Raw genomic sequence first — 19,828 nt, 5'->3', positions numbered from 1 at the left:
CTATTCTTATCAAAACTCCCTTCCAAACGAGTTATAAAATTTTTATAACTAGTTTGGGAGTTGGAACTTGATGAGAAAATAAAAAAAGTGAGAGAATTGAAAATCATTTTAAGCTCGTTAAGTAGTTTTTTTAAGATAAAAAATTAATAAATTTAACCAATTTATAAGAATATATTTTAATGATATTGTTTAAAATGTCTTTTGCCCATTTATAAGCTGATTTGGTAGACAATTAGAGATATCCTTGTAATTTTTTTTTAAGTGCAAGTCTATATTAAATGACTACAAAGCAAAATCTTAATGATATTTGACATTATTCAATTTCTTTTCTAAATTTTCAAACAACATTAAAATATTTTTTCTTCTTTTCTTTCCTATTGTTACTTAAGTTTTCTCTTCTTTTACTTTCCATTTTAATCTCCCAGATTAACCATTTAGTTATTAGTATTTTATCAGCTCAGGTAATTAAAATACTTAAAATATTAATTATTTTGAGACTTTTAATTCATTTCACTCGCCAAACGAAATGTCTTATTAGAAGGAAACAATTAAAATTTAATCCTATATTCATATATGTTCATAAATTTATTTTATTATATGTGGTTAGTTGAATTCCATTTCTTATTCAAATGGAACCCCAATCACTTGTTAAGGGTGGGTTCTTGGAGCCTAACCCTCGAAACAGGATGGCCTTACAATTTCCTTAAAATCAAAGGACATAGTACACAGTTTCTCCGAGATAATAAGTACCTTAAAGGCAAATGTTTTTAAAAAAAAGGAAAATATCAAAAGAAAAGAAAGAAAGAAGGCAACCCAGGAAGGAGCTATAGTGGCAGAGACGGCTAAGGGTGTGAATCTTGGTGCAGGATGCAGGGAATAGAGGGACAGAATTCTGCAACAACAACGGCGGCAGCAGCTGGAGGAGGAGGTCTCTATACCCTGCCACCGACCAGATTTTCAAGCGAAGATATACTATTTTGCATAGATGTGGACCCTGAATGCTTGGTGGAAATGAAGGTGACCGGCCCCAATGGCAGACCTTTTACCAGATTGGACACCATCAAGCAAGGCATTCTTCTCTTCATCCACTCTAAGCTTGCCATCAACCCTGATCATCGTTTTGCCTTCACAGTTCTTGGAAAATCCGTTTCTTGGGTATCCCCCACTACCTTTACTTCTTGCATTAATATTTCTTTTATTTTCTAAAATTACTTTACTTTTTTGGTTTTATTTTGTGGGTTGATACCGAATTATGAAGAAGTTGAGCTATTATGTTAAATGTTCTGACTTGGGTTCAAAAGCTTTGGTGATGAATTTGGAATCTTGGAGTAAAATGAAATGATTTTGTTTCATTCTAGTGCAGTGAATGTGTAATATGTTTGTTAGATATGATTTTTCAATGTGACATAATTTTTTTTTTGTCTAATTGTCGTTCTATTGCAGTTTATAGTGTCATGGTAATTCGATTTTAATGTATGTCAACATGGGCCTGTGGAGATTGGAATTGGTTAAAGGAAAGGCAACGAAAAATTCTTTGGAAAAGCAACTTGAATGTGACGGAAGTTCTGAAATGCTTGATGTTATCTCAGGACACTTTTTAGTCTTTTTGCCTTTAATTCAAACGACGCATTAGGACAAATTAACTTTTCACTGATCTCATTTGTCAGGATAGGAAACACGGGTACAATTAGTACTTTTTAGTCTGAATATTTGACAATGTGGAAGATTTGTGATATACTCAAAGCAGGGTAATAAAAAGAATTGGGAAAAGACTTCTTTGAGTTGAGTAAAGGAGACTATCCTCCCAAGAGGATCTTAAATTTGTGTTTAGTGAATGAATAAAGATCTGTTTATGCTTTAGGGAGTCCGTTTTGTCTAGATCCCTAACAAGCATTAAAATGACTTCTAAGGAGGGGTCCCTAAAGGGCATCAAATCATGTCATGCTTAGTTCAACATTTACCATTAAACTGATAAAACATGCGTGCATTCGAGGAACTTGTTCATTTGTTTGCATTTTATGTTTCCTGCTCTTTTAGTTTGTTTTAAAGGGTCAAGGGAGATCATATACACAACCTCCTGATCTTTCCTTTCTTTTCCATTTGATTTTTGAAAGCTTCGAAAAGAGTTCAGCGGAGAGGTAGACGCTGCGCTTTCTGCATTTCGGGGGCTTTCTGCTGATTCATCATCTTCTGGTCAAGCTGATCTGACGCAACTGTTTAGGATAGCTGCTCATGAAGCAAAGAAATCTCGGGCACAAAATCGAATCCTGAGAGTGGTGAGTACAAATGGTTTCACATAAGTGCACATTTCATGTGTTCAAAGTTGATGATTACTTTTTTGCATCTGTTGTATTGCTAATATCTGCTATGTTCTCTGTCCAGTCCTTATCCACATCTTGTAGTGTTAATTCAAAAATGGTCTTCCTTCTAGCTGAACACTGTCTTTGGTTGTCCTATTTATTCTTTTCTCTTCCGATCCAGTGCTCAAGCTATTTGCAACTTTAGTATGATGAAGTTGTCTCTGCTCAATGTTTAGTCATATGTTCTCCCCCACCTCATACTTCTGTCTACCCAAACTTTAGCCTGGTTAGGGGTGATGCTGCGATTCACAATTCAATATTCTTTCTCTCTGTGTGTTGGTGGCCCACATATTGTCAAGAATTTTGATGTGATACTCTATTAGATCATGCATTCTTTCTACAATTTAGTAATTCACATAATTGTTGACTTTTCACAGATTTTGTTGGGGAATTTTGTTCATAAAATATGCCCAAGTTTCAGCCTTTTGAACTGCATCTGCAACATTTTGTTTAGGGAGGGTTTGGAAGAGCTGGATTTGTTCTTTTGTTTACTTCAAGCTGAAATGTCATGGATCTATTAAGTATCTGTATGTTTGCATTTTCCTTTTTACCAATATATACAATCAACGACTAGATCCGTATGGTGTAAGTCATGGGACTAAATAAGCTGTGGGTCAAGCACAGTGTGATAAAAGAGGTTATCTGTTTTGGTAGCATTCATATTTATAGAAGAAGTATTCTTCAGCAACTGTTAGACCGTCTATTATATGAAAGACCCTTATGCAGCTAAAAAACAACATGCTCATGAATAACTGTAGCCAAAACCAAAATGTTGAGATGGCTTTGTGATAAAGCAAAACTAAGAAAATGTACTAGAATGAAGAATGACCATTCTCATAATATGTTTAACAAGTCACCATACAAGAAAATCTGAGCAAAAGACTACGTTGTTGGCAAGGATCAACTGATTTACCAGATAGGATATATTATGATGGTGTTGAAGCTAAGGCTAGATAAGAAGATTAAAAAAAAAAAATAGACACTTACTAGGATCTATAGTAGCATGTCATCCATTGGGATATCAGGCATTAGATAGAGCATAGGATTTGTTCAAGTAGATAAAGTTGATTCATTCTTTGAGTAGCTACATTTTCTCATTATGGATCTATGATGCCATGCATTTATATAGTCAAGATGAATATAGTTTTACAAGGAAATATCCTTGTTAATGATTTTTGTTCTCATGTGAAAGAAACAGTAATTTGCTCCATTGTAGGTTAATAATTGGAAAAATATAATATTCGATTAGAGATTCCCACCAACTCCTATTCCTTTTGCTCATCAACAACTGAAGGTGTCCTCGCTTGTACCCTAGTGCAGTGGTACCAGAGTTGGCTAGCTTCATTGAAATGGCGTACTTAATGACCAGACTTCAGTTAGAGCCAGATCCAGGACACCCTTTTCTACTTTAGGCTTCATACTGAAGATTTGCTTGAACACAATTAAGCTTCTCCTGGAGAAACTGATGATCCACTATCCAAGTTAAATTGTTATCTGTTGACACCTTTGACTTTGAATGATAAAGTTTCTGTGATCTTTGAATCACTCAAAAAGACATGATTAACTTCTTTTTTTTCCTGTGGAAGCTGGTGAAGGTTTGGTTTGCTTCAGAAAGCATTTCAAATGATTTTGCTGAAATTTAAAACCTTTGTCTGTGTAGTCCTCAGATCTGAATTTCAAGAACCTTTGGTTCCCCTGCTTCTCGTGAACAATTTGAGGCTATTTTTTCAACTTAATTTAGGGCCATGCTGCCATGATTTTCCTTGACTATGTTGATTGTCCCATTCTTTGAACTGGCTCGATTCTCACAAGATCTTATCATGGTGCTTTCTACAAATTGTAGATTCTAATGTACTGTAGATCTTCGGTACCACCACAACATCAGTGGCTAGCCACTCAGAAAGTCTTCACCTTGGATGTGATCTACCTGCATGACAAGCCTGGACCTGATAATTGTCCTCAGAAGGTGTATGATTCTCTTGTTGAAGCCCTTGAGCTTGTCACTGAATATGAGGGGTACATTTATGAGAGTGGCCAGGGGCTAACTCGCATCCTGTTGCGCCACATGTGTATACTGTTATCTCACCCTCAGCAGCGTTGTGTGCAAGATGATGTTGATGTGCCTAAGTCTCTCACAAAGAAGTCACCTACGACTGAGTCGGCATCTGTTGATGAAAGTGCTCCTGTGTCCAGTCAATAACAGAAAAAGATCAAAAAAACGCGAAATATGTGTCATGGGTGCCATACCTGCTTTTAGGCATCCTTGAATTGGCTTAGCATGATCTGTAATTCTATGTAGTCTCTAATCATTTGTTCATTGAACTTTTTTTCTTCCCCGTATGTGGTATAGTACACACGTCTGTAATGCAAAGCATGTAAAGTTTCCTATCATTTTCCATATTTCAAATTCTAGACTTGATCTATTATTATGGCAATGAAGTTATTGTAGTTTGGATTACCATATCTATGAGGGACGAGCTTGTTAATAAGTATGCATTGTGGCCCTTTTCCTGTATACATTTGTTGCCTTCTTGTGAGCGAAAGGGGTCATGATCATCCCATCTGACTGGATTTCAAGCATAGCTGCTGTCCAAGATTATTTCGATACAATTCCAAGGGAACCATTCTGCACAAATAATTGCAGTTTGATCATTCCATGTGACAAGTATAACTGGAAGAACCAAATTATTCTGATACAATAATTTCTTTTTTTCCTCTCCTTTCCCTCCTATTCCTTCAAAACAAACAATAATTCAGAAAATGAGACAGAGAACTAGAACTATCTCATCCAAAACATTCTTATTGTTTTTGGCTAATTTTGTGCCTGGGTTTGGAACATAGCTGGCCATCCATAAATTATTCTTCTCATCAGATGGTAATATCAACGTTCAGTGGCAAGCGTCGCCCACATGCCTTAAGTCGTTTATGTTGGAGAGTTCTTTTTTCCTGAGACATTGATCTTGTTCTATGGGTCAGATTCATTGCCTAATAGTAGAAAATTCTACAATCAATAATTCGGAACTACTAATTCAAACTTCAATTGGATTAGCTATTTCATACTCCCTCTATCAGGAATTATCTTTTCTTTCTGTTTTTTTTTTTTTGTTTAGTTTGAGAACTTCCAACTCTATCCGTTTCCCAATTTTCTGATTAAGAGCTTTAGAATTCTTGGATGGTTGCAGATACTCTGGATTAGGTTGGTATACATTGAAGAATGCGCCTTGTGACCTCAACTGAATTGGGTATCAATATATTTTAGCACCATTGTCCTTACTTGTCAAGTTAAAGTTTTCTGTTTGTTCGAGGAATCAATTGACTTTTAAGGCTGATTGCTTTTTTATTATATGTTAGAGTTCGTCCTAATCTTACTTAAACTTTGACAAAAGCAAAAGACTCTCCCTCAAGCCACAACCATCCACTGGCCAGCCAGCCAGCCAGATAAAGCCTGCAATGATCTAAACAAGCAACTATTGAAAATTGTTTGAAGATTATAGTTTAAGGTTTTGATCAAGATTTTGTACATTCACATTTCCTGCTGGAGTGTTTTGAGACACTTGGGAGATCAAGACTTGCTGGTCACATGTCCTACGAGAATCTAAAAGAGAACTTGCTGATCACACCTCAAAAAACAGCTAATCCAAACGGAGTCACGTTTCATAAGAAACTGACCATTCTTGTATTTTTCGAACGTAGAGATTTACCAAAAATGAGAATATTCTTAAGAACCCGTTAGCCAAACTTGCGTTTGTCTGCAGGGGAGGAGGTTTGAATTCAAGATCTCACATTTTTTCCAGAAAAAGAAAGAAAGAACTTGCGTGTGAAAGACTAAGTCTTTTATATCTTGTTTTGTAAAGGAATATGTCAAATTTATACAATGGCTTGGAAATTTTACAAAGCCGTGCTTGGAGTTCAAGACCAAAACACTGTTTAGATTGCTATTATTGACACCACACAATAAGTAGATGGAGTTTGGAAATTCTAAAGTGTGGCAGTTATTGATCTGCATCATGTAGGGTCTTTGAGATTCAAGAAAGTCGTGTCCTTCCACATCTGCTTTCTTCCAGGTCATTTGGCACCTTCAACGATGTGAAACCACGTATTATTAATAAGCTTTTCAAGTAAAAAGTCCAAATCAAGAGACCATTGATTTAACAGCTATCTTGTCATTAACTTAATGATTCATATAATCATGGTGATTGATGTCATGTGGTGAAGAGCCTAGTGTCTCCCAAATGGTTGACCCACTGATTCGACTTTCTCCTTACACTTCTTCAACCTACTGAAGTAAAGGGGGTTCTTACCTTGTTGGCTTTGCCATCTAATTGAATCTTTCACCCTGTAAAGTGCATCAAGTTGGCCAAGGTCAACCATCTAATAGGACTGTATGACAAAAGTGCTAATTAGATCAGCCACGGCTTTAAAATGACAAAAACCTACCCAAGTTGAGTTGTCATTCACTCATTCCATCCCAACAAAGGAAAGGAAAATGTGTACTAAATTTCTGTTTGCGAGAAAAGGAAACATAGTAGCAACCGGATGAAAAATAATAGAACCTCTTACGAACACTTCTATATGATTATTGTATGGATTTTTCTAACGAGCGCTCATACAAACCCTTGTTATATTTGTCGGGAACTATTTTAAATACGGAACTTAATTAGAAGTTGAATGTTTTCTTTTTTTTAAGAAAATTATAAAGAACTGACATTTAAGACTTTTCACTCTGATTGCCCTTCCCATTCATTAGACTATTCCCAACAAGTTAAGCTATTCACATATCCTTACAGGAAGAAAGAGATTTCCTTTTGAAAATTTAGTTGGTTATACTTGCAATCAATAGATGGTGATAACTGTTATGTCAAATGAAGCAAATTTATTAGTAAGTGGAGGACTTTCTTGGTTGCTTATCAACAATAGGACCTCTGATCCAGCACCTTTTTTATTGGAAAGAAGTAGAGGAAAAACCAGCCAATGACTTAATTATAATATTTGAGCGGCTTAATCCTACACGGGTACACCTCAGAGGCCCCTTCAATTGAATCTTGGGGTAGTCTTGATAACACTCAAAACAGAATAAAAAAAAAAAACCATGGATAATTGAACCTTAGTGCGTTTCCAAGCGTGCTAGGAGCCACCCATAGTCTCACAAGTAATATAGATTAAGCGAATGTAGACTTCAAAGGTTCCCAAACCGCATATATAAACAGACTATATTACCAGTTCCTGGATTCCAAAAAGCATATGCACCATAAGAAATACACCAGCAGTTGACTTGACTCGACATGGGTTCTTGCATCTCCACAGCATCTTCAGAGATTCTGAATGCTGAAAGTGCTCAAGAAAATGTGGTCTACCATGAAGATACTAATTATTCAGATGAATCCCAGGTGAGAGTTGGCTCCATTCATTCTCATCAAGGAAGCAAAGGTCTAAACCAAGATGCTGCAATTCTCTATCAGGTAAGAATCAAGATGGTCATTATTGTTACTGTATGCTCTGCATGTGTTTTTTTGTTAGGTAATGGTACCAAGGAACGGGACCTATTTTGACAGGGCTATGGAATGGAAGATGGAGCTTTCTGTGGAGTCTTTGATGGACATGGATATTATGGTCATAAGGTCAGCAAGATGGTGAGGAACCGGTTGCCATCGTTGCTTCTGAACCAGATGAATGCAATGGCAAAGGTCATCAGTCCTCCAAAATATAATGAGAAAGTGAACGGTGAAGTACAATTCAGCAAAAGGTTTAATAAATGGAAAGACGCTTTTCTGAGTGCCTTCAAGGTGATGGACAAGGAAATCAAGCTTCTTGAGAACGTGGATTGCTCTTGCAGTGGAACTACTGCTGTTGTTGTTGTAAGGCAGGTATGAGGCTAAAAAAGCATGAAGGAATAGAACATCGAATATGTAATTTGTGTTTGCAAGTCTCTGGAGTTTTGACTTGGTAAAGATTTTTACAGGGCGATTATCTTATTGTTGGGAATCTTGGTGATTCAAGAGCAATTGTGGGAACAAAATCAGAGAATGGAATTGTTCCAGTTCAATTAACTACAGATCTCAAGCCTGGTTTACCTGGTAAGACCTCTTTTTTATGTCCACATGGACATAATCACAGCTTGAGCGTGCAGTATTCACGTTGAACAAGAGGTCATTTTACCTTAAACTATACACAGAAGTGTGTGCTTTAATTTCATCTTGATGCAGGGGAAGCAGATCGAATAAGGAAGTGCAACGGTCGAGTGCTTGCATTGAAGGAAGAACCACATGTTCAGCGAGTGTGGCTACCACTGGATGATTCTCCCGGCCTAGCCATGTCACGAGCTTTTGGAGACTTCGCGCTTAAAAACCATGGCATCATTGCCATCCCTGAGGTCTCTTATCACCAGTTGTCTCAGAAAGATCAGTTTCTTGTTCTGGCGACAGATGGGGTATGGCCATGGCCAAAAAAATTGCTATGTATCTGCTTAAATCATAAGACGATTTGGATTTTAATCTGTCATTGCATATTTGGTTTCAGGTTTGGGATGTACTTTCCAATGATCAAGTAACATCCTTAGTTTCTTCAGCGGCTAGTGAAGAAGCAGCAGCAAAAGCAGTGGTCGATGCATCAATAGCAGCGTGGAAACAAAAGTTTCCTAATTCAAAGAGAGATGACTGCACTGTCCTCTGCCTCTTCTTGCAAAAGAGTCAACCATGTACTCTAACCTAAATCCTCGGGCTGCAGACCTGCAAATGCTCTGCGAGAGACCTTGTCTCAGGCTCTGAGACTAATGTGCTGGATGAAGGCAGTATAGGCGTTGTAAGAAACTTTGCATGTTACTGTTATTCTTGGATATGATCAAGTGGAATGTACAAGCAACTGCCTGTACATTCGTCTTCAGCACACGAGTCCAAGAATTGCAGTTTCAGAGAACAAGAACAGGAGGAGGAGCACTTGTGCTAGATAGAAGAAGTGTTTCGATAACACAAAACTTGGACCGTGAGATGGTTCAACAAATCTTACCCTGTTTTGCAGTAATGCCTAATATACTCTTGCTTATTAATCCATCTAGCAAACTCCTAATTGAACACGATACAAGTGCAAGTCACATTCTGATCCGCAAGGTAGTTCAATTATCACCCTGATGGATCTTTCCACCACGTACACAGATGATTCCTGAATTTATTTTTAGTGTCTCAATTTTTTTTTTTTTTGCTTTTTTGTTATCAACAACCGCCCCATCCCCCTCTTATTATTTTTTCATTTTCTTTCCCACACCATTTGTCTCCTTCGCTCCTCCAGTCTTGAGAACCAAAAATAGAGAAGGGTTATAATGATTATTGATGAGAGCAGAAGAGGCTCAGAAGCAGAGGACTAGTTCAGTATGGTGGGAGGAACTTTATTGGGCTTCCAAGGCATGCGTGAAAATGTCGTCAGACAATCACGAATAACAAAATAAAAGAAAGAGCATTCATCCAACAAAAATTCAGATTATACGTTCGGAAAGCTAACCCTTCAAGACATCCTGTAAGCTTTTAACTTCAAATTTACTTTCCGAATTATATACAGAATTCTCTCGCCTACTTCAAAAATGTGTAGTTTCTCGTCCCAAGATTTACTGCAAGGCGTCGCAAAATGCCACAGAAAAAAAAACACAGAAGATGGAAAAATTCTCTCATATAATAGAATGAGGTCGTTCAAGCATTAACAACATGCAATTTAAGCTACAGATGCTCCTCCATCTCCAGGATTCTCTCCGTCAAGCAAATCATCATATGCAACTGGTATCCTAACACGCTCATGCACAGATACTCGATTCCGCTCGCTAGTATTTTGTTTGAGCTGGTTCTCCTGATGAGATGCCTCTTGAAGGCCATCCACAACTTCTCCAGTAGTTTGGGAAGGGTTTTCTTTGTTGTGCATGGTATCTAGGTTGACATTTTGTGGCTTAAATTGCTTCTGCATAATTTTCATATAACTGGTATCAGGAATAAATGAAAGTGAAAAGCAATTGTTTATCTGAAATACTTGAGTTCAACATATAACTTCTCTATTACAAAAAAACTTCATCCAGCAACACTATCAAGGCATTTAAGGAAACCAAAGAATAAGCCTTATGAAAGGCAATGGACTCAAACAAGCAACTGCATAAGATTTACGTACTATGTTTCCAATTGAACCTTTAACCTACAATAGCGAATTCGTTGGGTGATGCATCCTACCCGAAAAAAGGTGGGCACTAACAGGACCATGGCATCTTGGTAAATTGGCTTTATAAATAGATTTAGTGCACACCACAAATGAGATTATCCAGCTTAGATGATGCTTAGCTCCATACCTAGTGGGAGAAGCATAAAACTAATTCCATAAAATGGACTAAAGGTGGACACGACCTTACACTTAAGCTAGAAATCAATTTTCACTCTCCCCCTTGTTGCTCTTAGTGTTCCACATTTCTAGTTCAAAAACCCGAGTGAGCAAGCTACCATATTGATCATCTTATCCTACTAAGGAACCAGCTGCAGTTACCCATGAAACATGAAAACTAATAGCCAAAAAAGTGCATCATGCATGAATAAGTATGCTTTATGTACTAAACTTTTACAATCTTATATTTAACCAGGAAAGACAGAAAAAGCAGTATGTGAAGCGCGCATAAGAAATTTCTTAGCTCAAATACAAAGACAAAATGATAGTATACCTCAAATTCCTTTCCTCTTCTCATAATCTCTTTGTAAGCATTTGGATCACGGACTTTAAGGACACTCCACAATATGCCACCACCTGTTCGGAAACGTCTACCATCTGCAGTTTTCTGACCTCCACAGGCCTGAATTGCTTCCACCTACAATGTAATGCGTAAATTAGTATTGAAGTTAATAAAGCAAGAAGACATTGAAGGCAAAACAATCTTAACCATAAATATGCATGCTCAGATCCAAGAAATTCTACAAATAGAAATTCAATCATAAAATTTTATCATGATATTCAGAATCACGTTTTAACATCAATAATTAATAACAACTAACAAGCTCAACACTTAATGCAAAATAAAACTCCTTCCTTAACTCCAACTTATAAAAATGGAGAAGCGAAAATGTTGACATCAATATATTAACTGGTCATCAGAGTGAAGAATAACACAAGAACTTTGTTTAGCTCACTTCTTTATCAATTATTTTTCTGTCCATATAATTGTTCCATCACAAAATACCACAACTCCTTCCTACTGCAAATATGATGTCAGTGCTTTTCATTGCAATCAAAACTATTGTCCACCTACGAAGCTGAAATTATACTCTCATTCACTCTGATGTGAACAACAATAAAACTAAATCGAAAAATATTTCAAGACTCAATATTTCAGTAGAGGAAAAGGAGAATTTGACTTTATTCACTACAAAATTTTAGTCTCTTCCCTTGCCCCCTGCGCTTTATTCTGCTTCTTTCTTTCTATCTAATTGTCTGAGACGGGTGTTACGATAAGTGTTGTATACAAGTGGATATTTCTGTATCATACCATTTTAGTCTGCCTAAGCCAATATGAAAGGTCAATGGTTCAGTCTGAAGCTATTTCAGATAAGAAGGGCCACAACACTGTCACCAGTGACAATGCTTCTTCAAGATGCATCTGCAAAAGGATAGGAAACTATAGGCATCAGAAACTCAATAAAGGCAGAAGATCTTGATACAAATTGAGCAACCTTTTGGACCATAATCTCTCACTTTGGTTGTAACAATTAGTGATTTATTTCTCTATTTACCAGAAAAAAGGTCTATGAATGATCTCTAATATTCCCAATTACAACCTGTGTAAGATAATGCTAACATATTGTCATTACATAACTACCATAATTGCGCCTAGATAGAATCCCAGAAGGTTTATCAGAAGCTGCTGTCTCTAGTTATGCTTATAGGAGTAGATTTGGGAGCATCTTGGAAGTTGCAAACAGTATGAAGAGAGATGGGGAGATGTTCCCTTTTACTAAATATAATATTAGAATGTTAAAGATGCATCAGTTTCATGACAGGCCTACAGGAAATTTACCAAGGGAGGGAAGAACTAACAATATAAATATAAGCAATTTAATAAAATTAAAGTCAAAAAACAAAGAACCACAAGGAGCACAAGCACAATGTGTTTATGAAGGTCCATGGAAAAATTCTGCAAGAAACAGAAGCGCAAACCAAATTTCACACCATACAACTATACAAGCCATGAAATAATATATGTGATTTCCAAGATAGCAAGTATAATCTTGCTGATGCCCAGAAGCCAAAATTATGTACCCTCAATTCAAATGTAGCCATTCTCGACTAGAACAAAAAACTTGTATAATACTTTTGAAAATACCAGGAAACAAAGACCAATGGCAGTGACCTCCTTATCTACCATACAAGACCATTGTTATCCCCATCTTTCAAAACTTAATGTTTGTTGGTGATTGCATGAATAAAGAAAAATAATCCTCCATTTGTGTATAAAATGAGACAATCAAATTAATTCCCAACAACTAATTTGAGAGTACTTCAGAAAAAATTGATATAAAAAAGAAGTCATTTTGATGCTGTTAACTACTTATTCATGAACACCATGCACTAGAGAAACAAAGGGCAAAGTTGCAGTATGTACAATGCCTTCATTTGAAATAAAGTTTAAAATCCCATACAAGAAAAGGCTAGACGTTTGAAATAAATACCACCCAACAAAGAAGGAAAACAGGAATTTTACCTCTGTTACAAGATCACCCAAAGCAGAGACACCAAGGCAACCCACAGCAGCCCAAACCAAATAAGACTTCCTCTCTTTCAAGCGCCTACAGACATCCAGTACAAATCTGCATATGACAGCAAAGTAACTGGTTACCAATGACATAATCCTTGAAAGATACTAATATTAAGAGATCATTTCATTATTGAATAATAGAACAAAACATTCCAAGAGTTGAAGCTGTAGTAAAATCCTTAGAGCAGGAAAGCACCTGTTGATATTTGTCACATTAGGACCTGAACTGCCTCTCTTTCTCTTGCTCTTCTTCTTCTTCTTCTTATTCTTCTTTTCTCCTGGATTATTGGTGCAGCCTTCAGAATTTCCAACCTTAACTTCTATGCCAGCATTGCTCTCTCCATGTTCAGCCTCTGTACTAACCTCAACCAACTCTCCCTCTTCTACATCAAGCATCTCAACATCTTCGAGATTCTCATCTTCAAAAATGGTTTCAAGTACATTGTCTCCTCTCTCCATGCCACAAACTAATCTGCAATGTGTCCAAACAAAAAGTCACTTCCAGATTCAATCATAAGACAAGACATAAACTTCTGCAACCATCACAAACACGATTACTTAATAATACACAGTAATATTAATGCATAATATTTAATTCATAACCCCAAAAAATTTTAAAATAAAAAAAAAATCAATCCTAGAAAAATTTTGATTAATCACTCCCAGGTCAAAGTTTTCTTTCCTTATTTTTTTTTAATTAGATACATACGGAAAAAAGTAGCAAATTCGAGCTTGCCCCTTTGCAATCAAGGGCCATTAGCCCAATGGAGTCCTCAGGAAAAAGTTGCTAATTCCTCATCCTTCTCAGAATCAAGCTACAACCATTTATGCATGTTCACATTCATGTAAAGGAGCTTTCTCCCATTCTCTTAAAGAAAAGAAGGAACAAGTCTAGATTGACTATTCCAACGCCTAACCCAAAACTACCCACGCTATCAAGAAACAACACCCGACCTTGTTCAAAATTCCAATCCTTTCTTTGTCTCCTCACAAATTCTACAAAGCTAGTGATTTTCCCAGGAATAAAAAGACAAAAGGACAAAAGGGTTCATTTATTAGCATCATCTTCCTTCAGACTTTTCAGCCCACTAAATTAAGTAAATAAGACGGTAAGGGGAAATGAACAATAATATCAAGAATCAAGTGTAGTACAAGTGTCCCCAAAAAAAAAAGCGCTCAAAAGCAAGAAACCAAATCGACAAGTATAGAAAGATATATGCATACCGAAAATAATAAGATAAATTAAATAATCAAACGAAGCAAGGGAGAATCGGACCAACCTGATGAGGGGTTCTGAAGAACAGTCGAAGGGACGCTTGTTTCGCTACCCGTAGTTTGGAAGGTTTTGTGTTAATTTCCCTTTCGACGCTGTGGATTTTGGTTGGAAAGAGGAAACCGCCAATCGGTGGGTTTTGGATATTTTGGGCTCAACAAAATTTTCATAGATAAGGGAAAACAAAAATGTGATGGCCCGAAATCCGTGGGCTCCTTTTACCCCTACAATGGAGAGACTCCAGAATGGAAACACAAAAAGACTATTGGGCTTATCACTGTTGCGTTAATTTTGACACTTTTGTGTCATTATTTTCCGATTTTTCCGGGGTTAATTCCATTTTGCACTCTTCAACCATATCCAAAATTTCATTTTGGTCCCTAAACTTTAAAACAGTACGCTTTAATCCTTAAACTGTAAAATTTGGTTCACTTAAGTAAAATCATGAAGGAAGTGAGATAGATTTTATGCTTAAACGGATATACGTTAGGGACTAAATTGGGGTAAATTTTATACTTTAAGGACTAAAATGGACAAGTACTATATTTTAAGAATTAAAGTACAACAAATTTTATAATATAGGGACCAAAGTGTCCTATTTTAAAGTTTAGAAACCAAATTGAGAATTTGAATATAGTTAAAGGATACAAAATGAAATGAACCCGTTTTTCCTTCAAGCAAATTGTCACTTCAAAGTTGAATACAATTCATAGATGATACTGAGAGTTCCCAGGAATAAAATATAGGAAAATCCCATACTAAACAACACACGATTTAAACGACAGAAATAAACTGATGCGTAATACACCTCTTTAATCTTAGGAATTTTTATGTTTGTATTTGTCGTTTAAGAATGTCGTAATCTAAACTCGCTTTTTATAAATGATGTGATTTAGACTGCTTAGGTCACCCCAACGCTCAAGTCACGAATCCCAGCAACGTCTTGAGCTTACTTGTTTTATAGTGTAATTCGTGCAAATGCAGGTGGTTAGTTTAGTAGAAAGATCATCATCCAAGGAACATTAGTCAAGTTAGTGTGAGTTTCTTCGTTTGGCTCTCAAATTTTTCCCTTTTTTCTTTCTGTCTCTTTTGTAAAGTTTGAAATTGTTGTAAAAGTAGCACTAATTTAGCCATTAAAGTTGAGATTCTAAAACGTAGAGATTCTGAATTAAAATTTTTTTTCCTTCTCTATTTCTTAAATTCCACCCCTCGCATACGAGAAAAAAAGTTTAAAGTCTTTTTTTGAACTCAAAAAAAAAAATAGTAGAAAGAGATAAGACAAAAAAAAAAAAAAAAAAAACACGTATCCTTCCATGCCAATGGCTGAAGTATGGGTGTATTTTTATCGCTATGACTAAAAAGGCTTGCAATGAGGGACGGAGGTAGATCCAACCGGAAAATAAATAAACGAAATAAACATACGCAGAAGGAAGAGATGAGCTATCCAAAAATCGCCCCAGAAATGCACCATTTGCTTGTTTAATGTTTTTATGTTGGTCGGGAACAAGAAATCCGATTAAAATATATGCAAAATAAATAAACCTTTTCTTTAGCCCAAGAAAAAGTTACAATTCCATTTTAGTTTCTTGTGACTCAAATACTTATACTAGCATGACGTAACGTAAGAAACAAGATTCCCCTTGTGGCAACCGACGGTGGACTTTGCGTATAAATGACAAGTTGACAAGAAGAAAGTGGATGCAAACGTCATTAGATGGGATTCAGGCATCCTTATCATCACGACGCTAAGTATTTAGTACAATTTGTCGTGTAAGAAAAAGCTTTCCAGGATTTTGGGTCACAAATACAATGGCGACAAAAAGACTACGAAGTATAATAATAACATTTACGATAGGGTCTTAGCCAATTTAATTTCTTATTTATCATTACGACTATTCTAATCCCTTAACTTTTAACAAAAGAGTCAATCTATGATCTTAAACAGAAAATTAAAAATTTCTAATGGACTTAGTCACATGGAATGTATGTGCACCATTAAAAATGATCCATTATCGTCAAAGCTGTGCCCAATTGTATATTTGCACAGCAATTTAAACTTTATCCTCACAAAACAAAGTAAATCTAGGACTTCTAATGAGAAATTAGAAAACCCTAATGTAACCAGTTCCATGCACCATAAGTCTACCTATGAAATTTTCAATGGTGCACATATTGTGCATAGGACTAATTCCATTAGAAATTTATATTGTGTTTGGATTGCATTTTCCATCATTTTTTGTTGAAAATTTACTGTAGCGATTTGATGTATGTGAGGAAAAAAGGTAATAGGGAAATGTGATCACGGAAAACGACGTAATTTTCCGGCAGAAAACGGCAATCCAAACAAGGCTGCCTAGATTGATTTGTTATAGTAAAGACAATGGATTAAAATGGTCGCGGTGATAGATTTGAAACTAAATTGATCAAAATTTTGACGATAAGAGACTAAAATGGTCATTTTTTGGCACAATAAAATGGCAGCTATTAAAAAAGAATCTCACCTACTAAAGAGGCTCAACATATAAATTGTAAATTAACATTGGCTCAAAAACTCATCCCATTTCTATGCATTAAGCACTATTTCTTCTCCTTCAAACTGATGTAGGACAAGTATCCTATTTGTGAATCACCATGTATAAGGTGGAAGAAAATGAAATTCAAGCATTTGCATTTAGGACGAAAGCTGCTACCTCGCCATTCAATGCTTGACCATATGAAATTGCAATTGCTTGGACTCAGGCAACGTGTTCAGGAGTAATGGTTTCAGCTAGCTAGCTGATGGCTACTCGAGAAAATATCGACTTTGAATTATTGATATGACTACTAAAAAAAAATATCGGAACTTTGAATTATTGAGACGAGGAGTCTATGTCGCACCATAATAGTTGGACTCAAAATTGGCATTCATAGCTCATAGGGATAAGATTGGCATTCATAGCTCACAGGGATAAGATTTAATCTGTGTCATCCTGGATTCCTTAAGAGTTATCCCATGAGTGACCCAAGTCCCAGCATCATTTGAGGTTTCTGGTTTTATGGTGTAAAATTTATTATTTGAATATAAACACTAAATATAATTTTATCATACAGTCTAATACGTGAAATTAAGATTAAAATAAAAATATTTAATTTTTATTTATCAAACACGTTCGTTTGAGGATATTAAAGTCTGAACTTATTAGCATTAACTGTTAAATTGGATTATAAAATAGAAAAGACGGGTGTTCCCAAGATTAAGGAACATTCAACTTTAAGTTACTTTGAGTTTTATGATTCCACTTTCAACTTTTCCTTTTCTCTGTTTCTTTTTGTCAGATTTGAAATCACCCTTAAACTTAAAAAAAAAAAAAAAAAAGGTAGAAAGAGGTAACCAAATCAAAACAAATTTCCTTCGTCCGCCAACTAATGAGAGAGGGAAGTACGATGGGAGACGGCATCTGGGAAATAAATGATGGACAAACAAACAAACACAACTGTATGATCTTTGATTGAGAAACATAACAGCTTTTCCTGCAGTGCCTTTGACGACAGCAGTCACTAATATTCTTGGGCCCTTTGGCCGCCGCCTTCAGATTTTCTAACGAACCCCCCCGTGAGGCCGTGACACCAGTTCTTCGTATCTTTCCTGGATCCCGTGGATCCCCCACAAATGAACAATTTGCATTTTTACTGCCACCAATAATAGAACGAAAAATAAAAACTATTGCTTTAGCCCAAGAAAAAGTAAAAATAATTTACACAGCAGCATGATGTGAAAAACAAGATTCATTCCACTTGTAGGGACCAAAGTTGGACTTTGGGTACCAATACGATGACAACGAGAAGCAGGATGGAAACGAGATTCAAGAATCTTTATCATCAGCCATCACTCTTCAATTACCATTTTTTTTCGTGTAAGAAGCAACTTTCTAAATCCCTCCTGCCCGCCCGCCCGCCCGCCCGCCTGGTGTTGGGATTGCCTCGTTAGGTCTCGGTACCATGTGATCAGGATTCGACTTTTTCTACCGTCTTGTGTATTTTGGGGAACGAATGCACATGCACAGAGAGATTAGTCCGAACGAGATACTTCCTGTGATGATTAAAAAAAAAAAATTCCTCTACTCTAAACAAGAATTGGATTCAAAGAATATGAAGCACATATTTGCAATTTCACAGTTGGACGCGATAAGAAAAAAAGAAAAAACTCACCAAAGTAACATTTACGGCAACAAAATGTAGATTGTTGGCGTCAGACAAAATGGCAACGACAAGGGAGAAAATATTTTGAGTCAAATAAATTGGCAAATATTAGGGGCAAAAATCTCTTCCTCCAAATTAGGCCTTGATCACATAAATCAGAACCCAATATTCACTCAAAAATTTTGATTTGAACTCTTATGCGTGACAAATATCAAACTCACGAACACCTAACGCCACTAATGAAGCGAAAGAAAATGATGATTTTCCAACCATTCGTATTTATCAGGAAAGCTGCTGCATCACGATTCAGTGCTGGATGGATATCTGAAGCAGCTGCAATTGATTGAAAACTGAGGCGATGTGTTTCTTCCAATAATAATTGAAGCTTTTTCTGCAAGTTGATGGCCAGTTGGCTACGCAAGAAAATGCACAGGAACTTTGAATTATTGAGATGGGAAGTCTGTGGCGTAGCAGAATGGTTGTCTGAAAATGTTTCGAGCAAGAAATGGAGCGGTCATAGTCCTGCTTACGTGTTTGTGAAAGGAAACGCATGTTCCACTCATGTGAATCGTCATCAATGACTTTATTGTCGTTCTCATTCACTTTCGTCCTCTGCTCACAGATACTGAAAGATTCCATTCAAGTATCCTTCACTCAATCAGGATGAGACTTCCAACTTGCTGATTTCAGCAATCTTATTCATTTTTTGTCCTTTGCTCAGAGATACTAGCAAAAGATTCCATTCAATTATTCTTCACTCGATCAAGATACAGGGTTTAGCCACTCGGGTCGGGTCGGGCTGGCTGGGCTGGGCTGGGCTCATTAGGCCCTGACACCGTGTGATCGCGGTTCGATTCCTTCTACCGTTTTGTGTATCTTGGGGCAGATGCACAGACACAGAGAAATTAGTTCGCAAGGGATACTCCCTGTGATGACAAAAAAATAAAAATAAAAAATCAAGATATAGGGTTTTATTATTGTTTGTTTTGAACAGGAGCAAGAGGTGATTCAAAGATGTCAATGTAATGAACAGAGAACGAAATGACAATTTAATTATATATTTATTCTTGTTATTGGTTGCCTTTCTTTTTGTGAATGCATGGTTAAGTGCTGTCTAGATTAAGAACAGGATTAAACTTGAAGGAATTCTCATTTCTTTCTCTAGGGAAAAAACTTGCATTCATTCTGTTTAGGTAAATTTGGTTGTAGTTAGTAGATTGCGTATATAGGAAAAAAGATGCACAGATGTTT

At 36.4% G+C, this 19,828-nt stretch overlaps 3 protein-coding genes across 3 annotated transcripts; 2 read left to right on the top strand and 1 right to left on the bottom strand.

The window, feature by feature from the left end:
• Positions 1-750: 750 nt before the first annotated feature.
• LOC113705074 (uncharacterized) lies at positions 751-4,821 on the top strand. The gene is made up of 3 exons (XM_027226955.2): positions 751-1,155; positions 2,115-2,276; positions 4,204-4,821. The coding sequence occupies exons 1-3, from the start codon at positions 868-870 to the stop codon at positions 4,558-4,560; spliced, it is 807 nt and encodes a 268-aa protein (XP_027082756.1). The 5' UTR covers positions 751-867; the 3' UTR covers positions 4,561-4,821.
• A 2,684-nt stretch (positions 4,822-7,505) lies between these two features.
• Positions 7,506-9,402, top strand: LOC113703732 (probable protein phosphatase 2C 72). Its single transcript, XM_027225197.2, has 5 exons — positions 7,506-7,819; positions 7,913-8,224; positions 8,320-8,434; positions 8,564-8,787; positions 8,877-9,402. Exons 1-5 carry the CDS (start codon positions 7,643-7,645, stop codon positions 9,066-9,068), a joined length of 1,020 nt encoding a protein of 339 aa, XP_027080998.1. The 5' UTR covers positions 7,506-7,642; the 3' UTR covers positions 9,069-9,402.
• Positions 9,403-9,809: 407 nt separating this feature from the next.
• LOC140012927 (uncharacterized) lies at positions 9,810-14,545 on the bottom strand. The gene is made up of 5 exons (XM_072061513.1): positions 14,406-14,545; positions 13,322-13,597; positions 13,072-13,177; positions 11,041-11,184; positions 9,810-10,298 (listed from the first exon to the last, which is right to left on the bottom strand). Exons 2-5 carry the CDS (start codon positions 13,582-13,584, stop codon positions 10,059-10,061), a joined length of 753 nt encoding a protein of 250 aa, XP_071917614.1. The 5' UTR covers positions 13,585-13,597; positions 14,406-14,545; the 3' UTR covers positions 9,810-10,058.
• Between the last annotated feature and the right edge of the window lie 5,283 nt (positions 14,546-19,828).

The sequence above is a fragment of the Coffea arabica genome, chromosome 8e (genome assembly GCF_036785885.1).
Source record: "Coffea arabica cultivar ET-39 chromosome 8e, Coffea Arabica ET-39 HiFi, whole genome shotgun sequence".
Taxonomy (NCBI): domain Eukaryota; kingdom Viridiplantae; phylum Streptophyta; class Magnoliopsida; order Gentianales; family Rubiaceae; genus Coffea; species Coffea arabica.
The sequence above is the reverse complement of the archived record's forward strand: the minus strand, read 5'-3'. Positions and strand labels throughout refer to the sequence as shown.

Coding starts and splice junctions, on each gene's coding strand:
- LOC113705074 (XM_027226955.2), top strand. CDS start 868: ATGCAGGGAATAGAGGGACAGAATTCTGCAACAACAACGGCGGCAGCA. Junction 1,156..2,114: donor TTGGAAAATCCGTTTCTTGG/GTATCCCCCACT, acceptor GATTTTTGAAAG/CTTCGAAAAGAGTTCAGCGG. Junction 2,277..4,203: donor AAAATCGAATCCTGAGAGTG/GTGAGTACAAAT, acceptor TACAAATTGTAG/ATTCTAATGTACTGTAGATC.
- LOC113703732 (XM_027225197.2), top strand. CDS start 7,643: ATGGGTTCTTGCATCTCCACAGCATCTTCAGAGATTCTGAATGCTGAA. Junction 8,435..8,563: donor TCTCAAGCCTGGTTTACCTG/GTAAGACCTCTT, acceptor ATCTTGATGCAG/GGGAAGCAGATCGAATAAGG. Junction 8,788..8,876: donor TTGTTCTGGCGACAGATGGG/GTATGGCCATGG, acceptor ATTTGGTTTCAG/GTTTGGGATGTACTTTCCAA.
- LOC140012927 (XM_072061513.1), bottom strand. CDS start 13,584: ATGGAGAGAGGAGACAATGTACTTGAAACCATTTTTGAAGATGAGAAT. Junction 11,185..13,071: donor TGGGTGATCTTGTAACAGAG/GTAAAATTCCTG, acceptor ATTACATTGTAG/GTGGAAGCAATTCAGGCCTG. Junction 10,299..11,040: donor GAAGAGGAAAGGAATTTGAG/GTATACTATCAT, acceptor AAAATTATGCAG/AAGCAATTTAAGCCACAAAA.